The 19009-nt window shown below is 48.9% G+C and overlaps 1 protein-coding gene across 1 annotated transcript; it reads right to left on the bottom strand.

The window, feature by feature from the left end:
- Positions 1 to 13313: 13313 nt before the first annotated feature.
- Positions 13314 to 18647, bottom strand: LOC135375999 (uncharacterized). Its single transcript, XM_064608620.1, has one exon. The coding sequence runs from the start codon at positions 18645 to 18647 to the stop codon at positions 13314 to 13316; it is 5334 nt and encodes a 1777-aa protein (XP_064464690.1).
- Positions 18648 to 19009: the final 362 nt, after the last annotated feature.

Below are 19009 nucleotides of genomic sequence, written 5' to 3' on the forward strand. Positions count from 1 at the left end.
CGGGTCCTTCCCAGGGACTGTTTTTTAGAGTATTTGTTGAACAAATATATGTACCAGTTAAAAAGTAATGTGTGTTAGTTCCATGCAAACGAAACAAAAACGAGCCATGACACTCACTGTACAGGGTCAAAAGCTTGTTGCTGTCAACAACATCTTCCCCTCAGTTAACTCTCAGTTAACTCATCGTGACTCAGGCTATGAGCGTATTTGATGGAAGTCCCTGGATACTCTTGTTGAGCAAGCCCGCAGTTGAAAAAAGGGAGATGGCGGCCTCTCTTGGTGCCTTTCTCTCGTCTCCGAAAGAAATGAGGTGGTTAAATTTCTCCACTGCCATCCAAACGCTGTTTCCTTGGTGTATCTAGTATAACCTACGTTCCAAGACCATGTCATCATGACGACAAAGACATGAGATCATCTTGAAGCAATTAATTCAAGGAAAATTGCTGCACGAAGAAGCACAGAAAGTTCAAATATGACAACAAACTAACAAGCAACAATGACCAATAAATTGAAAGATTTATTGTATGATCTTGAGACAGTCTGGCTGCAAACTCGTCTAACAGCAACGAAGGAAAGTGTACAAAGAAGGTAGCTAAAACAATGAAAGCACCCCTCTGCTTCATTAATTTCTAATGCACATTAACACTCATAACAGGCATGATAACAGATGCATGCTACATATATTCAGTTTGCACACAGTAACAGTGACAACACTGTGATATCACACAATTTGACACTCTCCAAGGTCAAAAATAAAGTTGTTTGTTGTTCACACAGTTTGACGCAACGTCAGGTGATACATGCATGTGCGAAATGAGAAAAGTCACTTATCAGTCGTTCTTCCTCACTTGTCCGAAGTAAGTTAATTCAGTACAAGCGGGACAATGGCACGTCATAAAAGGAGTTAAGATAACTATAGATAACTATCGGCTCATTGCTACACTTCTTGTTTCAGATTTCAAACTTGTGAGCCCCCTACCACCATCCAACGGGTTCACGTACCTCCTTACTTGCGTAGACAAGTTCACCCGCATTGGCCCGAAGCGTTCCCCATACAGGACATCACTGCAGCAGTTGTCGCTCAAGCTTTCGTCGCCGGTTGTATAGCGCGTTTTGGCGTCCCCACCACCATCACAGATCGCGGACGTCAGTTCGAGTCTCGCCTATTCGCCGACCTCATGAAGACCCTAGGAATAAGTCGGGTACGCACGTCTGCCTACCACCCTGCAGCCAACGGGATGGTGGAACGTTTTCACCGTCAGTGGAAAACCTCTCTCCGCGCATACCACTCGAACCGTTGGACCGAGACCTTGCCAATGGTCATCCTTGGTATTCGGTCCTCCTTGAAGACTGACCTCCAATGCTCGTCGGCCGAATTAGTGTACGGTCACATCCTACGTTTCCCCGGCGAATTCCTCCAAAACTCTTCACCGCGACTCTGCACTGGCCTTCCCGTCGCTCAGCAGTACGTCGAGGCCCTCCGTGACACTATGGCCAAACTACTCCCTGTACCCCCCCCCCCCCCCCCCCCCGGACACCACCTGCCACCCACGTTTTCGTCAGTCAAGACCTGAAGAGGTGCACCCATGTCTTTTTGCGCCGCGATGCCCTTCGGAAGCCCCTCGATCCTCGCTACGATGGTCCTTACCTCGTCGTCAAGCGTAACATCAAGACATACGTCGTCGACGTCGGACGCCGTCACGACGTCATCGCCATCGACAGGCTGAAGCCAGCTTATATCGCAGACCCACCGCCTCTGGCTACTGTGACCTCGTCAGCCCCTTTGCACCACCCGGTTACCCCTGCCGTTCCCACCCTACCATGCAAATCCAGGGGACCTCACGTGCACTGGTCGACCCACCTGGTGACCAGCCACTCTTATCCCAAGGACTCCGTCCAGTCAGAGGGGGGGGGGGGAGCCATGTCGTGACGATGATGCCGACGCAACGCGGCCAGCCTCATCAACATCGCTACCGTGTGCGCGAAGCGCTCGGTGATTAGTTCCGTTAAGCGCACAGCCCAGACCAGCCGGTCGCGCTGATCTCCAAAATCAAATCGCTCTCCTCTTACGTCGGCTAGGCCTCATTCTTCTCCCTCAAACCATTTGATCGTATATTTTACATATACTTATACAAGCAACCAATCTTTGATAAATTCCCCGAAGTCACATTAACGCGAGATATACCAGATAACTTGGAGAATGTCAGAAATTCTTTAATCATATTTGACGACTGTCTGGCTGAAAAAGGTCGACTTAAAGAAGTCTGTAATTTCTACGTAGCTGGCTGTCACCATCTAAATTGTTCATGTATGTTTATTACACAATATTTATTCGTCAACGAGCCCCTATATCGGTGCATTCAGTTTAATAGCAGCGCTCTGATTTTGTGTCGTTCTGTACGCATAGTCGATCAGGTGCACTTACTTTCGCGACAGTTGTTTCGTCGAGGTAAAGGTGACTTGCTCTCCACCATACCCAGGTAGCACAAAAAGTTGCAGCGACGTTGGATGAATGTGTGCGATATGAGAGCGACGTTTCCAACAAAAAATGACGTTGTTGCAACGTTCTCCTGGAAACGTTACATGTTCAACAAAAAAGAGACACTGCTGGCACGTTGCTTTAGAAACGTTACGTTTTCAAAATAACGAAACAACACCGCTACGTTGCATCAGAAACGTTGTCTAGATATTCCCTCAGAGCATTACTGTTACGTTTCACAGAGCTCACACTGCAACATTTTAAAATGGAGGAATTGGCCTATGTGTTTCAAAGAGAATGGGATTTCCAATTGATTTAATGGGATCCAAAATGTTGCAGAGCCACCAATACAATAAGTGAGACGCCCGATGCTGAAGCAACGAGTGTAATGGCGACCAATCGTACATCATCTTCTGAAATTAAATAATAATATGATTGAGAAGAACGCCGTATGTCTGTGTAGCAAATTAACTACTTTGAGGAACTCGTTCAATTCTAATGAAATTCCAGAATATGCATGGTATCGAAAGTATTGCAAGTGAAAACTGAACGTAAACCTGAAATTAAAATTTATTCTCTGTTGAGAAGGCGGCCGTTGGCCGATGTTGTCAAAGGCTGGCCGCGGACCCTCGCCAAGTCCGAACTCCGAACAGGGCGCGCTGTAACACAACACGTATGTTTCTGTGCCGCACCACATAGTGGCTCGTCCGCGTTGAAAATAGTTCGTATTATTTCAAATGTTTGTGAACATATCTACAAAGGTACATGTACCGCGCTAAGTTCGTATTACACCTCTTACATTAAGCTACTGTTTCTGTATTTCGTACAACATTCCTGTGCACGTAAGTGGAGCGTTGGACAGTCAGTCCGCTACGAAATGTCGAAGTGTTCGGTTATGCGCTGTGTCTGACAAGCAGTTTGCGTCATTCGGGCTTTATTTTGAGGATTTTATCCGTTTCTAAGGTATGTAGTTGATGTGTCAGGCATTCCAGTTGTTTCTACGTCGTTTCTCATGTTTTTTACCGCTGCTCGTAGGCAATACGACCCCTAATGGGAGGAGAGCAAGGGGAGTCCGCTGAAATGCACCATGTCAAAATTAAACCCTGAAAAATCAATCCTATAACAATAAAACCCTCGAAATAAGCACGTCAAAATCAATCCTGTACATATCCACGACGGAAAAATAAAGTCGTAAACATCAACTTTGTACTATCAATCCACCGAAATAAAACACTCGAAATAAACCCTCTGTGATTGGTCGACAAGATGAGCAGCCGAGGCTCTCCGCATTCGCGTCTAATGTAGTTCCCTCTCTGAGTGTGTTTTCCTGGGGACGAGAATACATGCCGGAAGTACCAGGTACCAGCTCGCCCGTGCGCTTCTGCGATTTATTGTTCTTTGATAAAAATGACGGTTGATGGACTTGTGTGAGCGATCTGTTCTGCTGTGCTTGGTGGACGGGGCGATGAACAGTATAAACCAGACAAGACGAAACCTGTTGTTGCCTAGCCTCTTCGACGGCTCTCATATTTCGACGTGCTGCGGTTGACTGCTTGTGTTGATTAGTACTGCACGTTGCATCCTTTTTTACCGTCACTGGATATCTTGAGCATCTCCAAGAAATTACGTTGACTTCATCATCCGTGTCTGTCGTCGAGAGGTTGTCACTGCCGGTAATTTATTTATTAAAGTTATGTGAGTAGAAAACTATGTCTGACTTCTAGGTATGTGTAATATAGTGAAGATGGCATCCACAAACTCATGCAACACTCCTACAAACTCATACAGATCATGTATTCTAGTATTACTTTTATACGGCACAAGGTGCTCTATACCTGTTGTTGACAGTAACTACAGACCAATGCAGTGTGAAAGTTATGGCATAATAACGTGTGCATAATAACATAATAAATTATGGCATAATAAAGTTTGATTACAAAATAGAGTTGAGAAAAATTACAACGGGACTGGCTAAACATGATGGCAATTGGTGTTCTGAGGCTTGAACACATTGAAAGGACAAATACATACAAAGCCTCATCAGCCTTTCATCATTAATCTCCAAACATCTCACAAAACGTCTCAAATTCCATATAGCATGACAGTTTGTTTTTAAAAAAACTTATGCATGTACAATGTAGAGGGTGGAGGATTTCACCTGAGTCAGTGACTTGGAATCACCTATATGCTTGTCACGTTGTACTTTCTACGCCTGTGAAGAAACCATTTAGCTGAGGAGTTTTATGAGCTGAATAATGAGGCTTTCTATTTTGCACACTGAGTTTTTGTAACATACAAGGGCTGTGCTGCACAGTGTATAAAAGTACAGACCTACTTTCCACATGTTTTTCCGCAAGTGAGATAAATATTACTCAGAAGAAAATGCAGTTCCCAATCAATTTTGGATAAACAATTCAAGGGTGTTTCAAGGACCTTTCAAGGCTCAACCATCGTTCTGCCAGGGATCTAAGTGTTATGGCCATCCGTATTTCACAAAAATATTTATAAGCTAGAGTCATCACACGACAGAATAGGTGCATGGGGAGTGCTGCATTCAATGAAGTAGCTGGTGCCGCAGCTTTTTAGTCATCTTTATTATCTAATACCCCTTGCCAGGGGTCCCTAGCATAAATAGTGATCACAAACATGATTAGGGATCTCTTAATGTAAAAGATCAACGGAAAGAAGGGAAGCAAATTAATACAATGAACGGTGCCATTTATTCGTCGTACTTCTTGTTTTCACTATGCATTCTTATTAGAATGAGCTCATCCACAGCTGCGGAACTCTATGCCATACTTTTGTTTCTGCTGCACATCATCGATTTTACCCCACGGGAATGGGTCGTGTTCACTGACTGTACATCTGCGCTGCAAGCTGTTGAAAATGCTGGCATCTGAGGCTCACGGATGTGTTAATGTCGTACAACCTTGTCTATGAAGCAGGTCACGGGCTGGTTTTCCAATGGGATTTCCAATGGGAAGCAGCTCTCTCGTCTCGGAGAAGGACGCGTATTGCGCTCCTGAGAGAAGATTGTCGTTCCGTACTTTGATGCCTCGTGACCTCCCTGCCTTCACGCCAACGGACCGCTGACATTCTTCCATAAAAGTGATAGGGCACAGACTAACTGGTGCATGATGCTGGAGGAACTGAGAACTCGTGTGCTTGTCTTCGTGTCCCGTGTCTCTCGGTTATTTGTTTCTTCAGCAGTGACATTCTTCCCCCAGCCATGCTGAGCACAGTTGATCCAGCGCTCGCTTTCCGCGTGCCTCAATATGCCTCTCGTCAAGATGCCGCATTAGTTCATCGAATGTGCCTCGATGTTGCTTGTACAGCGCAGTGGTGTTACTGCTTGAGTCAAGTTGACTCTCCCCTATGCTGTAAATGCTGTGTTGTAAAAGATCTAGAGTACATTCTTCATCATTGCCCACACTACCAAGCTTCCTGAACCACACTCTCCAGGTCTATCCCCTAGCTGGACACTTGCCTGCCCATCTCTCTCTCTCTCTCAAAATTGTTTGGTCCCCGGCCATATCCTGCCTAGCAACACTCTGCCCTCAAAGCTCTCTTCACCTTCCTGGATACTATGGGACTTCGATCGTTATTGTGAAGGGGCTCGTTATTTCATTCCCTGCATCACCACCAACGATGGGTAGAGTATCGCCCTTGGCGATGAAACTCCCCATTCATCATCTCGCAATAAAGTTCTTGTTATTGCAACAACAACTACTTTATTTTTGACCTTGGAGAGTGGGGAGTTTCATCGCCACAGGCGATACTCTACCCCATTGCTGATGGGAATGTGGGGAATAAAATAACGAGCCCCTTCACAATAACGATCGAAGTCCGATGGTGTCCAGAAATGTCAGAAGAGCTTTGAGCGTAGAGCGTTGCTGGGCTGGATTGGGCCAGGGACCAAGCAATTTCGATAGGGAGAAGGGGCGAGAGTCTAGCTGACGAGGAGACTCGGAGAGTGTGATTCGGGACGGTTGGTAGAGAGGGCACTGAAGAAGAATATGCTCCAGATCCTCAAGAGCACCACAGTGGCAGCAGGTGGGAGAGTCAACTTGTCTCAAGCGGTAACGCCACTGAGCTGTAAAGGCCACATCGAGGCGCATTCGGTGGATTAATGACGATTAATGATGCATCTTGACGAGAGGTGTTTCGGGCATGCGGAAGGCGAGCGTTGGATCAACTCTGCTCAACATAGAGGGCGGAAGAATGTCGGTTGTCCGTTTGCGGGAAGCCAGGGGTGTCACTAGGCGTCGCAGAATTGAACGGCGGTCTCCTCTCAGCAGAACAATACTGGTCCGTTTCCAATACGAGAGTGCTGCTTCTGCGGCGCTGTCGGCCTGCTCGTTCCCCACGACACCACAATGGGCTGGAACCCACTGGAGAACTAGCCTGTGGCCTGCTGTGTAGATAGTGTGGTAAGCCATTAACACATCTGTGACTACGGGTGCGGATGGGCCTCGTATGCCGGAATTTTCAATTGCTTGAAGTGCAGATTAGGAGTCTGTAAAGACTGCCCATTCCCGGGGTGTAAAATCAGCGATGCGTTGTAGAAAGAAAAGAATGGCATAGAGTTCCGCAGCTGTGGAGGAGGTTGGATGTGAAAGGCGTCTCCCGTGCACTACGCCTTCGGATGGTATGACGAATGCTGAGGCGGACTTGTTGTTTCGGGATGCGCCATCGGTCTGCTCGTCTACCAGAGCATGCAATTGGGCTCGGAAGACTTGAGGGGGGACCTGACCTGTTCTTTCCAGAGGGTTTGGGAGGCGTACAAAAGTGCGCGGTACCGGTAGAGACCAGGGGGCTTCCGGGGTATAATGCGCTTAGTTATGAAGCCAATGAGAGTCTGGCGTGTCCTCTGTGCTACTCGATAGAAGTCGCTTTCAGGGCGGTATCGAATTTTCCTGAGGAGCGGGTGGCTGGGAATGTGAGCATGCAAGCAGAGGTAGTGCCGAGCCGTTTCCCGTTCATGGAGAACCTCAATCGGGAGCTCACCAGCTTCAGCCAGTACTTGCCGTGTTTCAGCCATTCTTGGAACTCCGAGACATCGACGAAGGCTTCGAGCAAACAGGGACCGAAGTGTATTTAATGAAGTTGTTGATATCCTGTGCAGAATAGGAAGGCTGTAAAGCACAGTCGCCCTCACCAATGCCGCATGAACCGCGATCAGGGAACGCTGATCACAGCTCCATCCTGAGCCAGAAAGATGTTGAATTGCGGGGAGCCATCGCTGCACTTTAGTTTCAAGGTGTTTAATGTGCCGAGCCCAGCGCAAGTCCGAGTCGATTACCACGCCAAGGAAGCGGTGAAAGCGTACCGGTTGAAGCTTCTTTGTACCAAGCTTAAGGGGGAAATTGGCCATAGCTTTGCGCGTGAAAGGGAGCTCGACACACTTTTCGGGTGAAACGTCCATCCCAAGGTGCGTGAGGTACGTATGAATATTGTTTAAAGCGAGCTGCAGGCGGCGCTGGAGAGCTGGGCGTGATTTTCCGACTGTCCAAATGCGTCATCTGCATACACGGAAAACGACACTTTGCGAGGAATTACTGATTGTAGGCCGGCCATCACCACGTTAAAGGGTGTCGGGCTGAGAACGCTTCCTTGGGGGACTCCTTGACGAACAGGATGCTGAGGGCTTTGGCCTTGGGACGTACGGACAGCGACAGTTCGGTCCGTAAGGAAGTCTTGGAGCCAGACGAAGAGCCGACCGGATACTCCAAACGAGCGCAAAGCGTGGAGGATATAAATGTGCGAGGCGGTATCATATGCGCGCTTGATGTCGAGGATAACCGAACGGACGATCCGTCAATGGGCACGAGCATGTTGAACAGTAGAGACTAGGTCGAGAACTGGATCCATAGAGCTTCGGTGGCGACGAGATCTAGCCATTTCGTGAGGGAACGCACGTTGTTTTTCGAGCCACCAGTCGAGGCGATGCAAAACCATTCTCTCCATCAGTTTCCCCATACAGCTTGTCAGGCTCACAGGGAGAAAGGAGGATAGAGCATTTGGGGGCTTGCCTGGTTTCAGGATGGGAACAACCAATGCCTCGTTCCATGTATGTGGTAAAAATCCTTGTTGCCAAGACGTATTATACACACAGGAGTGGCATCCAATGTATTGCTCCGTAGACGAAAGCGTGCTGGGCGAACGCAATGCATCCTGGACAGGTCCTGGTCGCACGTCACAGCAAACGTCAAGGCGCACGTGACCTTAAAGATGGCGGCGCCCGCGATCGGCGACCAAACCGTTTGTAAACAATGCGGTTGTTGTTTCTGGACGACGTTTTGGATGTTTTTCGATCACGGTAATTATTTTTATCCGATAATCTCGCAATAAAACGCGCAGTTTTACACATAAAGCCTCGTATTGTTGACAACTTCCAAAGATGTGATGACGACCGCGCGTTAAGACTTACCGAGCCGATGCGATGTACTTAAACTAAGGTGAAATGGGCTACCATGTTGCGGAAGAAGCACCAAAAGCTTACTCTGGCAAAATACGGTCATCTCTCGGTGTTATGACGGCGAAAATATGTCAGTAAGCGGCAAAACGACATGTAAACAAAGTCACATGACCTCAAAATGACGTTTTCTATGACGTGCGACCAGGACAAGATGGCAGTATTGCCAAAAGCACCCGCTTGAGGGTAGTTACAACAATGGCGGGTTTGTGTCACCCCTGTGATTATACACATGAAGAGGAACTTGGAATGACCGCCCGTCAAGGTTTCGCAGGGCGGCATAGGTGATTTTATCGGGTCCATGGGACGAGCCGGTGTTCACAAGCTGGAACGCTGCCTTTAGCTCGATCAGTGTGAAGTCGCGGTCCATAACTTCCGGGGGACGGGGCCAGTCTTGGTGAAGTTCAGCTGTCAAACTGTGGACAAAACTGCGGTGTACTGGCGTGGTCGAGGCAGCCGCCGAAGTCGTTAGTACCACACAGAAGTCCGTTGCTAGCGTGTTTTCGTCTACACCCTTAACGATAGCCAAGGCCGCGAGAGGATTCTTTTGAGGGGGCGCCTCCTTCAGAGATCGGATTGTCCGCCAGATCTTCGTGGCCGGATCAAACGGTGAAAGGTGGTGGCAAAACTTACGCCAACGCTTCCTGCCCTCTTTCTTAAGTTCTCGTGCTACGTTAGCTTTCATCTGGCGGTATCCCACAATGTCCGTAAGTTGCCCTGTCCGACGAGCGGTTCTTTCTGCTCGGCGACGTAATGCTCTAAGGTGGTTAATTGCTGGGGAATGAACGACATGGCCTGTTACCCTTTTAGACATGACCGCCGCTTCCTGAATACCGCGGGTAATTGCTTGAGAGAGAGCCCCTGGGGACATACCGGTGTGCACAGATGTTCTCAGGCCCGCACGAAAAAGTATCCAGTTTGTGAAAGAAATCAGTCCAGTAGTTGCTGAGAGGGGCAGTCTGTCGTGTGAAATATATAGAGGAAAATGATCGCTACCTCCCTAATCTTCCTAACGGAGACCACTAATCTCCCATGGGTGCCCAGAATATGTCGTGAACGTCCCGAATATCGCAATGTTATCCGCACGTCCAAGGAACATTCATGATAAGATCCCATATAAGTAGCACACGTTCCAAAATTCCAACGTCCTATGAACATCCTTGGGACACCTCTGACTGTTTTAATGGTCAATAAAAAATGTTTATTTTGCATTACGTACAGTGAATTTCTTCCTTGATCCTGGTTTTATAAGTGAGCGCATGTGCAGCAGTGGTGAGAAAATTCTGTGATGGAACATAGATACTTGTGGTCTTTTCTGTGGTCGAGAAATGGAATGTGCGCCTCTACTGCAAAATCATATATGTAGATCCAGTACATATGCTGTTGTTGGATATAGAACCTATAAGTGATATGGGTACCACAGGAGTTATAGGTTTGATAGGAGCAATATATGTATCATAGGAGATGTAGGACCTGTATCTGTGCACTGCGTGCATGGGGACACGGTATGAAATTTGACTGTGGCGATACATGCATACACATACAATGAAGCAAAATAATACAAAGGTAGAACAATAAAGTACCATCTACTTCCCTGCAAATTATTTATTAATATCATTCACATTTTTTTACATTCAAGGACACAGCTGTACCGGCTTGGCTTGCACTGCCGCGGAGCAGACGAAAGAGTTGCATAGGAGAGGCGCATGCCCCATCTGTTTCACAGTAAACACGAATCAGTGAAGAGCTCTGCAACGCACTTTGGCGTAACTTACTTGATGTCTTTCAATACTTCCACGAAGTATCTGTTCATTTTACCACGTCGTGTGCGTGCTGGCTCAGCCGTGTTTTTCACGGAACCGAAATCAATTCCAGAAAAGCATCTGAAATTCAGATTCGCCGTCAGTAACAGGGTCACTGGAGCATCCGATGTGGCATCTTCATCGTGATAAGTGTTGGAGGTTTACCACTAGGGACACTGAGCTGACAGATACAGGACAGCTAATAGGAATCACCAGCGTAATAATCACACTGAGGGCATAAAGTAATAGGAAACCAAATACTAGAAAGGATACTGAACGAAAAGCACGAGACAGCACACTACTGCACCCAACTAACCTTTACTTCACGAAATCTAAGGGCTTCTGGACGTATCTTCCAACACGCACACGAAAGCACGTCCAGGCATCACCTGTAGGGCACAAAAATACATCCACAGCAGTCCGGTGTACCAGAGGAGCCCAGAGCCACAACGAAATGCGAAGTAACGGGAGCGAGAGCAAACGCGTCCGCGCAATGGACGTCAGAGTAGTGATCTGTCGTTCGCGAATGAACAGTTCGGAATGAACGAATCCCGGGCACAAACTGAATGAACTCACCACTCACCATGTACTCGTTCACCAGTTCACTTAGACGTCCCCGTCCGTTTTGTCAGGTTTCGCTGCGTTCGCTTCACAGTTTCTGCACTCCTCTCCAGTTGATGGTGCGCTTGTCGCCATGTATGTTCGCCGCTGTAAAGTAGTGTCGAATGCATGCGCAGTAGTTAGCCCGGCGAAGCTCAGCGCGCGTGGCCCGAATATCTGATGTGTTCGTTCAAATCAGTGAACATTAGGGACTCGTTCGAAAGATTCGTTCGCGAATCATTGACGCCAGTGGGTCATGTGACCCTGATCATTACTAGTTTTCTATGCGGAGCCTCTACCGTAGCCACTGAGGCGCCAAATTCGAAGTAGGCAGGCACCATGCAGGGGACTGGTTTAAGATTTCTAAGTACAGAGCATTACTAAATACGGCGGACATGAAAAACATGTCCGCCATCTCACATACTAGCCAGAAAGGGCCTTTTCCGGTATACCTGACAAATAACTTGGATTTATCGAGTGCAAATCACCACCAGCGATACCTAGAGCGAGCCGATCATAAACAAAATATCAGAAAACACACTTTTGATTCTGAATACTTCCACCCATACGACGTCTGCCGCAAAGCTCGATATCGACGCGCCGTAGTGAACCAACGCTAAGATTCCAAAGGAGACCAGCAAGAACGACGCAATTATACGCAGCAAGTCGCGGAGAACCGAAGAACCAGTGCGCCGTTTGAGAGCAAATGATTCCGTTGCTCTTCGATTCGGCTCGCGAATGAACGGTTCTCCTCGTTCTCCTGTTCCTTCGATTCAGTTGAGTCCTCCATCGTTCTTCGATCCCCGGCTTTCCGACTCGCCTTCAGTGCTCTCCGATTCATCCCAGATCGTGGGGCTTGGTCAATCACAAACTGGTAAGCTCTCAGTGTGGCCAATCGAACTCGTGGCCTGTCATATTCAAGCTTCAGAGGAATGCCGACAGATGGCGCCCGCACCGGAATAGTTGACTGTTGGTTCATTCGACCGCCAGGAACGGCGGAAACACTACCTCGACAGGGAAGTAAGCTCGGTCGTGGGCGGTTTTCGATTCTTACTAACAGGTCGGAGTGAGTCTCGCTGTTTCCCGTAGACTAAGTTCATTCTTTTCGAAAGAAAAGTGCTGCACCGGTCCATCACCGGTTCTTAAATGCATGAGAGGTCCATGGCGAAAAGAATATGAGAGGGTTTCACTGCTTGAACTAGTTCAGGGCCGGAGTGCAGGCGAAAAGAATGGACCTACTATGAAGGGGACCAAAAAGTAACTTTGAAAGTGAATTTGCGTGACCAAAGAATGCCCTGCCGAGAGGCGAAAGCAAGCGGAAAGTGGATTGAAGAAAATGTAAATTACGAGAGAATTACAGTGCGGCAGAATGAATTGTTTATTTTCTTCATGACAGCGAAAGACGGTCCCATAAACATGCATTTGCTTATCGCAACGTATGACCAATATAGCCGGCAGGTGACTGTCAGATTTAACGCGGTAATGTGTTGTACGAACACATCATGGAACACACTCGCCCACAAAACAGACTCTTACTCAGTTACTGTCTACAACCCTGCACATAACTAGATGCCGGTTCGCCGTTGAGATCGGTCACATGATGTTATGACGTCACGGAAAGATGAACGAAAGAACGAATCTTTTGAACGGTTCAGTGAACCAAACTGAACTGTACGAACGAGTTCACCAAAGTGAACGGGTGTTAAATTACCTTGAGCGGGAACGGCGTTGTATCCACAAGAATGCCCCAAGTTAGCCCCGAGAAGATAGGCCAGAGAGACTCAGTCTAAAAAACTACTTGGAGCTTTACTCCTACGTGTCACACAACCCAACAAGAGAGTAAGAAAAAATGAAGAAGTCATTCGATGTCACGTGGTTCATGATATCGCTTCAACGTCGTCGTCCAATGATAGTCCCTTTTAAACATATTTACACATCCTCCCCCGCCGAATGAAATTCATCCCAGCAATGCTTCAAGGGGGTATAGTAGCTGTACCGGTCTTCTTGTCACGTTCCCCGTTGGCAGCTTTATGGTACATGCTCGGACTTTGTCATCCCTTCCCTTGTGTAGCGTCACAATCCGCACGGTTTTCCAAAGATTGCGTGGAACCTTGTCTTGATGCAGTAAGGCAAGATCTCCTTCCTTCAGCGAATGGTACCCCACGGGCTTAGAGACGTGGGCAGACCTCAGATGTAGCAGATATTCTCTGTGCCACCTTCTCCAGAAATGATCAGCTATTCTCTGGCGGTGACACCATCGACGGGAAAGGTCGGTCGCAGATGATGACGGCTGTTGATGTTCACCACTCGGAAGTGCGATGAGTCGTCGACCAATCAGCAGGTGAGCAGGCGTCAACGCGGCAGGCTCGTCAGGTGATGCGTGTAAGTACGTAAGCGGGCGAGAATTTATCGACGCTTCGGCGTCCTGCAGCACAGTCATCATCTCTTCGAACGTTAAAGACTGTCGTCCAAGTACCTTTCGGAGACACTGCTTCGTCGTACGCACTAGCCTTTCCCACCAGCCGCCCCACCACGCTGCCCTCTCAACGATGAATTTCCACTTTATTTGGTGGGAGGCGAAATAATCCTGGATCTCGCTCTGTCGCACGGCCGTCTGCAACTTCTGAATATCCCGGCACGCTTTCTTGAAGGTCAATGCATTGTCCGAGTACACAGTATTCGGTAATCCTCGTCGGGAAACGAAACGGCGAAACGCCATGAGAAATGAGCGTGCTGTAAGATCCGAAACGAGTTCGAAGTGCACGGCCCGCGTTGTTGCGCACGTAAAAAGCGCAATGTACGACTTTGACGAGCCGCGCTCGGATCGCACCATCACAGGCCCAGCAAAGTCCACTCCCACTACTTCGAAGGGCTGGTTGGGAGTAATTCTGTCAGATGGCAGTGGAGCAGTGGGAGCTGAAGCTGCCTTGACCCGATTACGCGAGCAGGTGATGCATCGGAATATGAGCGCTTTTGTTAGTTGTCGGCCTTGTGGAATCCACCAGCGCTCTCTTACTTCGTTCAATGTGTCTTGCAAGCCTCCGTGCAGTGTTCTGTGATGAGCACGTTCCACAACAAGTTTCGTGTAGTGATGCGCGCGGGGAAGTATGATTGGACATTTCACGTCTTCTCCATCTGCTCCGCACTGCAGTCTCGTCCGTAAGCGTATGATGCCGTTGTCGTCCAGGTACGGTCGCAGATTGGCCAACTTTGAATCAGGTGCCACTGGATGACCCATCTGTAGCAGATTAACCTCCTCGGCGAAATGCTCCGCCTGTGCCTGCTTTACCCAAAGGTTATCCGCGTCGTTGAGCTCCTTGACCGTTAGAGTGCCGACAGTTCGACCGTTACGGCATCGCACGTTACGCTCGAAGCGTAGGACCCAAGCGGTAACTCTTGTCAGTCTCCGGTGGCTGCTGTATTTCTCTGCATCCATGATTGCCGAATTCGATGACACCGAGACTTGCAGGATGCTAGATTTGAAACTCCTCTCGTCGTTTGTCATGTCGTCCCATTCGACGTCGCTGTTTGGCCAACTTGACGAGTCGAGATGAAGCCAAGCGGGTCCCTGCCACCAGGTGCTGCTATCCACCAGTGCCCTCGCGGGCATGCCTCTAGTAAGACAATCGGCAGGGTTGTCCGTCCCCGGACAATGTTTCCATCTTCGGTGATCGGTCTTTTGCTGAATTTCCTCAACGCGGTTGCTCACGAACTGCTTCCATTCACTCGGGGGTCTTCTTATCCACCAAAGCGCAATCATTGAGTCCGACCATAGGAAGTAGTCAAAATCCAATCCTGTGCAGGTCCGCCTAAGGTAGTTCAACATTCTCGAGCCGATCAACGCAGCCATTAGTTCCAGGCGAGGCAGGGTCAACTTTTTAAGGGGGGCTACTCGAGATTTAGAGAGAACAATTGTTGATGTCACAGTTCCGTCTTTGTTCTCAACTCGAAGATACGCTACAGCCCCGTAGCCCTTGGGACTTGCGTCACAAAATATGTGGAGTTGCGGATTTCTGTGACCGCTTGGCAAGAAGCAACGGTCCACGCTGACCTTTGTCAGTTCCGGAATTTCGCTGCACCATTCGTTCCAGAGTTTTTGCTTGTCTTCTGACATAGGTGAATCCCACTCATTCTCCTCAACCCACAAAGCTTGGAACAGCATTTTTGCTCGCACGGTGAACGGGTTAAGGAATCCGAGAGGGTCGTAAATCCTGGCTGCAGCTTGCAGTACGTTGCGTTTGGTGCCTGTGAGGCGATCGACGTAGTTGAGGATTGAGTCTAAACTACACGAAAGTGTATCCTCGCTTTTGTCCCACACCGTCCCAAGCACCTTTGTCGTCTTGCAGTCACTGTTCGGGACAACCCCCTCCTCTGGAGCAAAAACATCTCGAAGAGTTGCACAGTTAGAAGCCCACTTGCATAGGCGCATTTTCGCTTTCTCAGTGATGTCGTTTGCTTCCCTGTAGAGCTTAATTGCTGACTCCACGTCCGCTGCTCCGGTCAGAAGGTCGTCAACATAGAATGATGAGGCTAGGACCTCAGCCGTCTCCTGCAGACCACCGGTGACGCAGTTGAAATGGTACAGTAGCGTTGCCGCGAGCAGGAATGGACTAGCCGATGTGCCGAAAGGTACACGCTGCATCCGCCATTCCACAATATTCGTACTGAGGGTTAAGTTCTTCCGCTGCGGCACATGGTCAAACCATAAGAAACGCAAGGCATCCCTGTCGCGTTCGTCAACGCTGATCTGCAGAAAAGCCTTTTCTATGTCCGCAGTAATTCCAATTGAGTGCATTCTGAAGCGGATCAATGCGTCCAACAAGTCTGGTTGCACCTTTGGCCCCTTTTCTAGGTGGTCGTTGAGAGATGTACAAGAGCCAGAATGCGATGACGCGTCAAAGACGACCCGCATTTTCGTTGACGTTGACTGAGGTCGGATGACCTCACGATGGGGCATGTAGTACACGCGTTTGGATGGCTTCGACCCAGATGCAGGCACTGGTTCAGCATGGCCGCTCAGCAGATAGGCTCGAATATTTTTGTCGTACTCCGTAATCAGCTCGTCATCATGTGCCAGCCGATTTACCAACCGCCTCAGTCTTTTCTCCGCAATATCGCGATTGTCACGCAAGGGGACGTCGATGTGCTTCCAGGGGAGGCACACCTCATAACGCCCGTTGGCAATCTTTATGTTACGCTGAAACTCTGCCAGTACTTCATTACCCGCAGCCGTTGGTGAGGGGTTTTCGTTGATGCCTGTGTTTTCGACCTCCCAAATTCGCCGTATCTCTTCGTCTTGTATGGTCATGCAGTTAACGTTTGTCCTCAGCACTATGAGGCTGTCAGATTGCCGTGCGATGAGAGACTTCGTAGCACTTGGGCCCTGGAAGGTCCAACCCAACTTAGTCTTTACCGCAACCAGTTCTTGCTGTCTTCCATAGCAGCGGATTTCTCCTGAGATTAGTTTTGACACTTGATCAGATCCGACTAGCAGACTGATGCCACTGACTTGAGGGATGCCAGGAAAAGCAACAATGTCGGCGATCTGCTCCCCGCAGTCCCCCAGTTCCACCACATGTTCACTGTCAACTGGTGATTCTTCGATGTCTTTACAAATCAGAGGTACAACGATGGCCGCAAGAGTAATCTCTTCATTACCGTACTGGCTCCTAACAGTCACCTCCACCACGCTCCGCTTGATAGGCGTGCAGTCCGATCCCGAGGCGAACGTATGGATGCCGATCACCACTTGTGCCACCTCCTTCAAACCAAGTTCTTGGGCGAGGTCCTCGCGGATGAACGTCCTGGAACTTCCACTGTCCACGATACCTCGAATGTACAGGCACCTGTAGTTCGCCACTGCCCATGCGCGAAATGTTTGTAGGAGGACAGTGCTCAGATGGGAGACCGCTGTCATTAGCCCAGGAGCTTCTAACGTGTGCGAAGCGTTCGTGGCCTGTCCGCCTTCGATCGGTTTGGGCTTCCAGTTAGGGTCGCACATAGTGTCCACGTGCCGACCACCGCATTTTGAGCATTTTCCCCTGAACCGACACTCTTTAGAACTGTGGTAGCTTTTCGTACATCGAAAGCAGCGTCGGTTCTTAGCGAGAGCCTTCTTTTTATCCTCCAATGGTACGTCAGCCTTGCATGTCTCCGTTGTGTGAGATTTTTCATTACAGAAGATGCAGCTTAGTAGACCCGCCGTTGTCCGGCTGTGCAAAGCAAGGGCCGACGGCGTACCAGCATGACCCTTGGTAGTGGTCGCCCGCTGTTTGCGCTGCTTGTCGTCCAGCTGGACACATAATCCACTTTTCTCTCTGCTTTCAACCTCTTTCTTCAAGAATCCAAGAAGCTTGTTCAGCTCTTCCGAACAGGCTGAAGAGGCCGCGTTTTCATCTTCGGAGGCAGGGGACTGGTCGTTTGCTGCAGGAGATGATGTCTCGCCTTGGGCATGTCCACGGTAATAATCTAGTCGAAGGTCGGGTGGCAGTGCAGCCAGCAATATCTCAGTCATCATTGACGAATAAGTTACAGTTGGGACTCCCAATGAGCGAAGTCCACAGGTATTCGTTTGTACGTAGTCGTAGAGCCTCCGCAGAGCCGCCGTGTCCATTGAAGATCTGACACGTGGGAGCGTCCTCAGTTTCTCTAAGTATTGCCTCTCGAGCCTTCCTTTATCTCCGAAACGTTGCGTGAGCAGGGCAATCGCGTCGTCATAGGCCGCCTCAGTAGTTTGGAGCCCTGACAGGGCTGCAGCAGCCGGTCCCAGAAGCAATGAACGAAGGTAGTGAAACTTGTCACGTTTACTTAGCTTCCTGTTTTCGTGTATGTTTGCCTTGTATTGCTCCCAGAAGGGCTGCCATTCTGCAAGATCGCCACGAAACTTCATGAGCTGCAGGCGTTGTAGCTTGACGCCAGAGCCAGACGGTGCCGTTAGGGACCCAATCGTTGTCGGTACCGCTGGTGGAGAGTCCGATGTCGTCGCTACTTGAAGCTGTTCGTAGGTCCGAGTTAACTTGGCAATATACTCTGTGATCTTTTCTTCATACTGTAGCACAGATGCATAATCCGTGTCGAAGTCTTCAGCGGGAGTGTGCTCCTCAACTTCACGATCTAGCGCATAGAGTTCCTTGCTGCATTGAATCAGCTTCTCCAGGAGAACGTGAATAGCCAGCGCTGTAGTGTTGTGGTCCTGAAGTGCCGCAGCAGCATCGTTTGTAAGCTTCGTGACTTGCGCTCTCCTTGCTCCACGCTTGCTCCTAAGCCTCTCCGGATCGTTCGTATTAGGCATGACTGAAGGGCTCGTTCGATGCTGTGGATTTCCTTGTTCTCCGTGTCCCGGGTTTCGGCACCACTTTGTTAAATTACCTTGAGCGGGAACGGCGTTGTATCCACAAGAATGCCCCAAGTTAGCCCCGAGAAGATAGGCCAGAGAGACTCAGTCTAAAAAACTACTTGGAGCTTTACTCCTACGTGTCACACAACCCAACAAGAGAGTAAGAAAAAATGAAGAAGTCATTCGATGTCACGTGGTTCATGATATCGCTTCAACGTCGTCGTCCAATGATAGTCCCTTTTAAACATATTTACACACGGGATTGCCCATCACTACGTCAGAGTAACGATGTGTCGTTCGTGAATGAACAGTTCGGA

The sequence above is a fragment of the Ornithodoros turicata genome, unplaced genomic scaffold (genome assembly GCF_037126465.1).
Source record: "Ornithodoros turicata isolate Travis unplaced genomic scaffold, ASM3712646v1 ctg00000968.1, whole genome shotgun sequence".
Classification (NCBI taxonomy): domain Eukaryota; kingdom Metazoa; phylum Arthropoda; class Arachnida; order Ixodida; family Argasidae; genus Ornithodoros; species Ornithodoros turicata.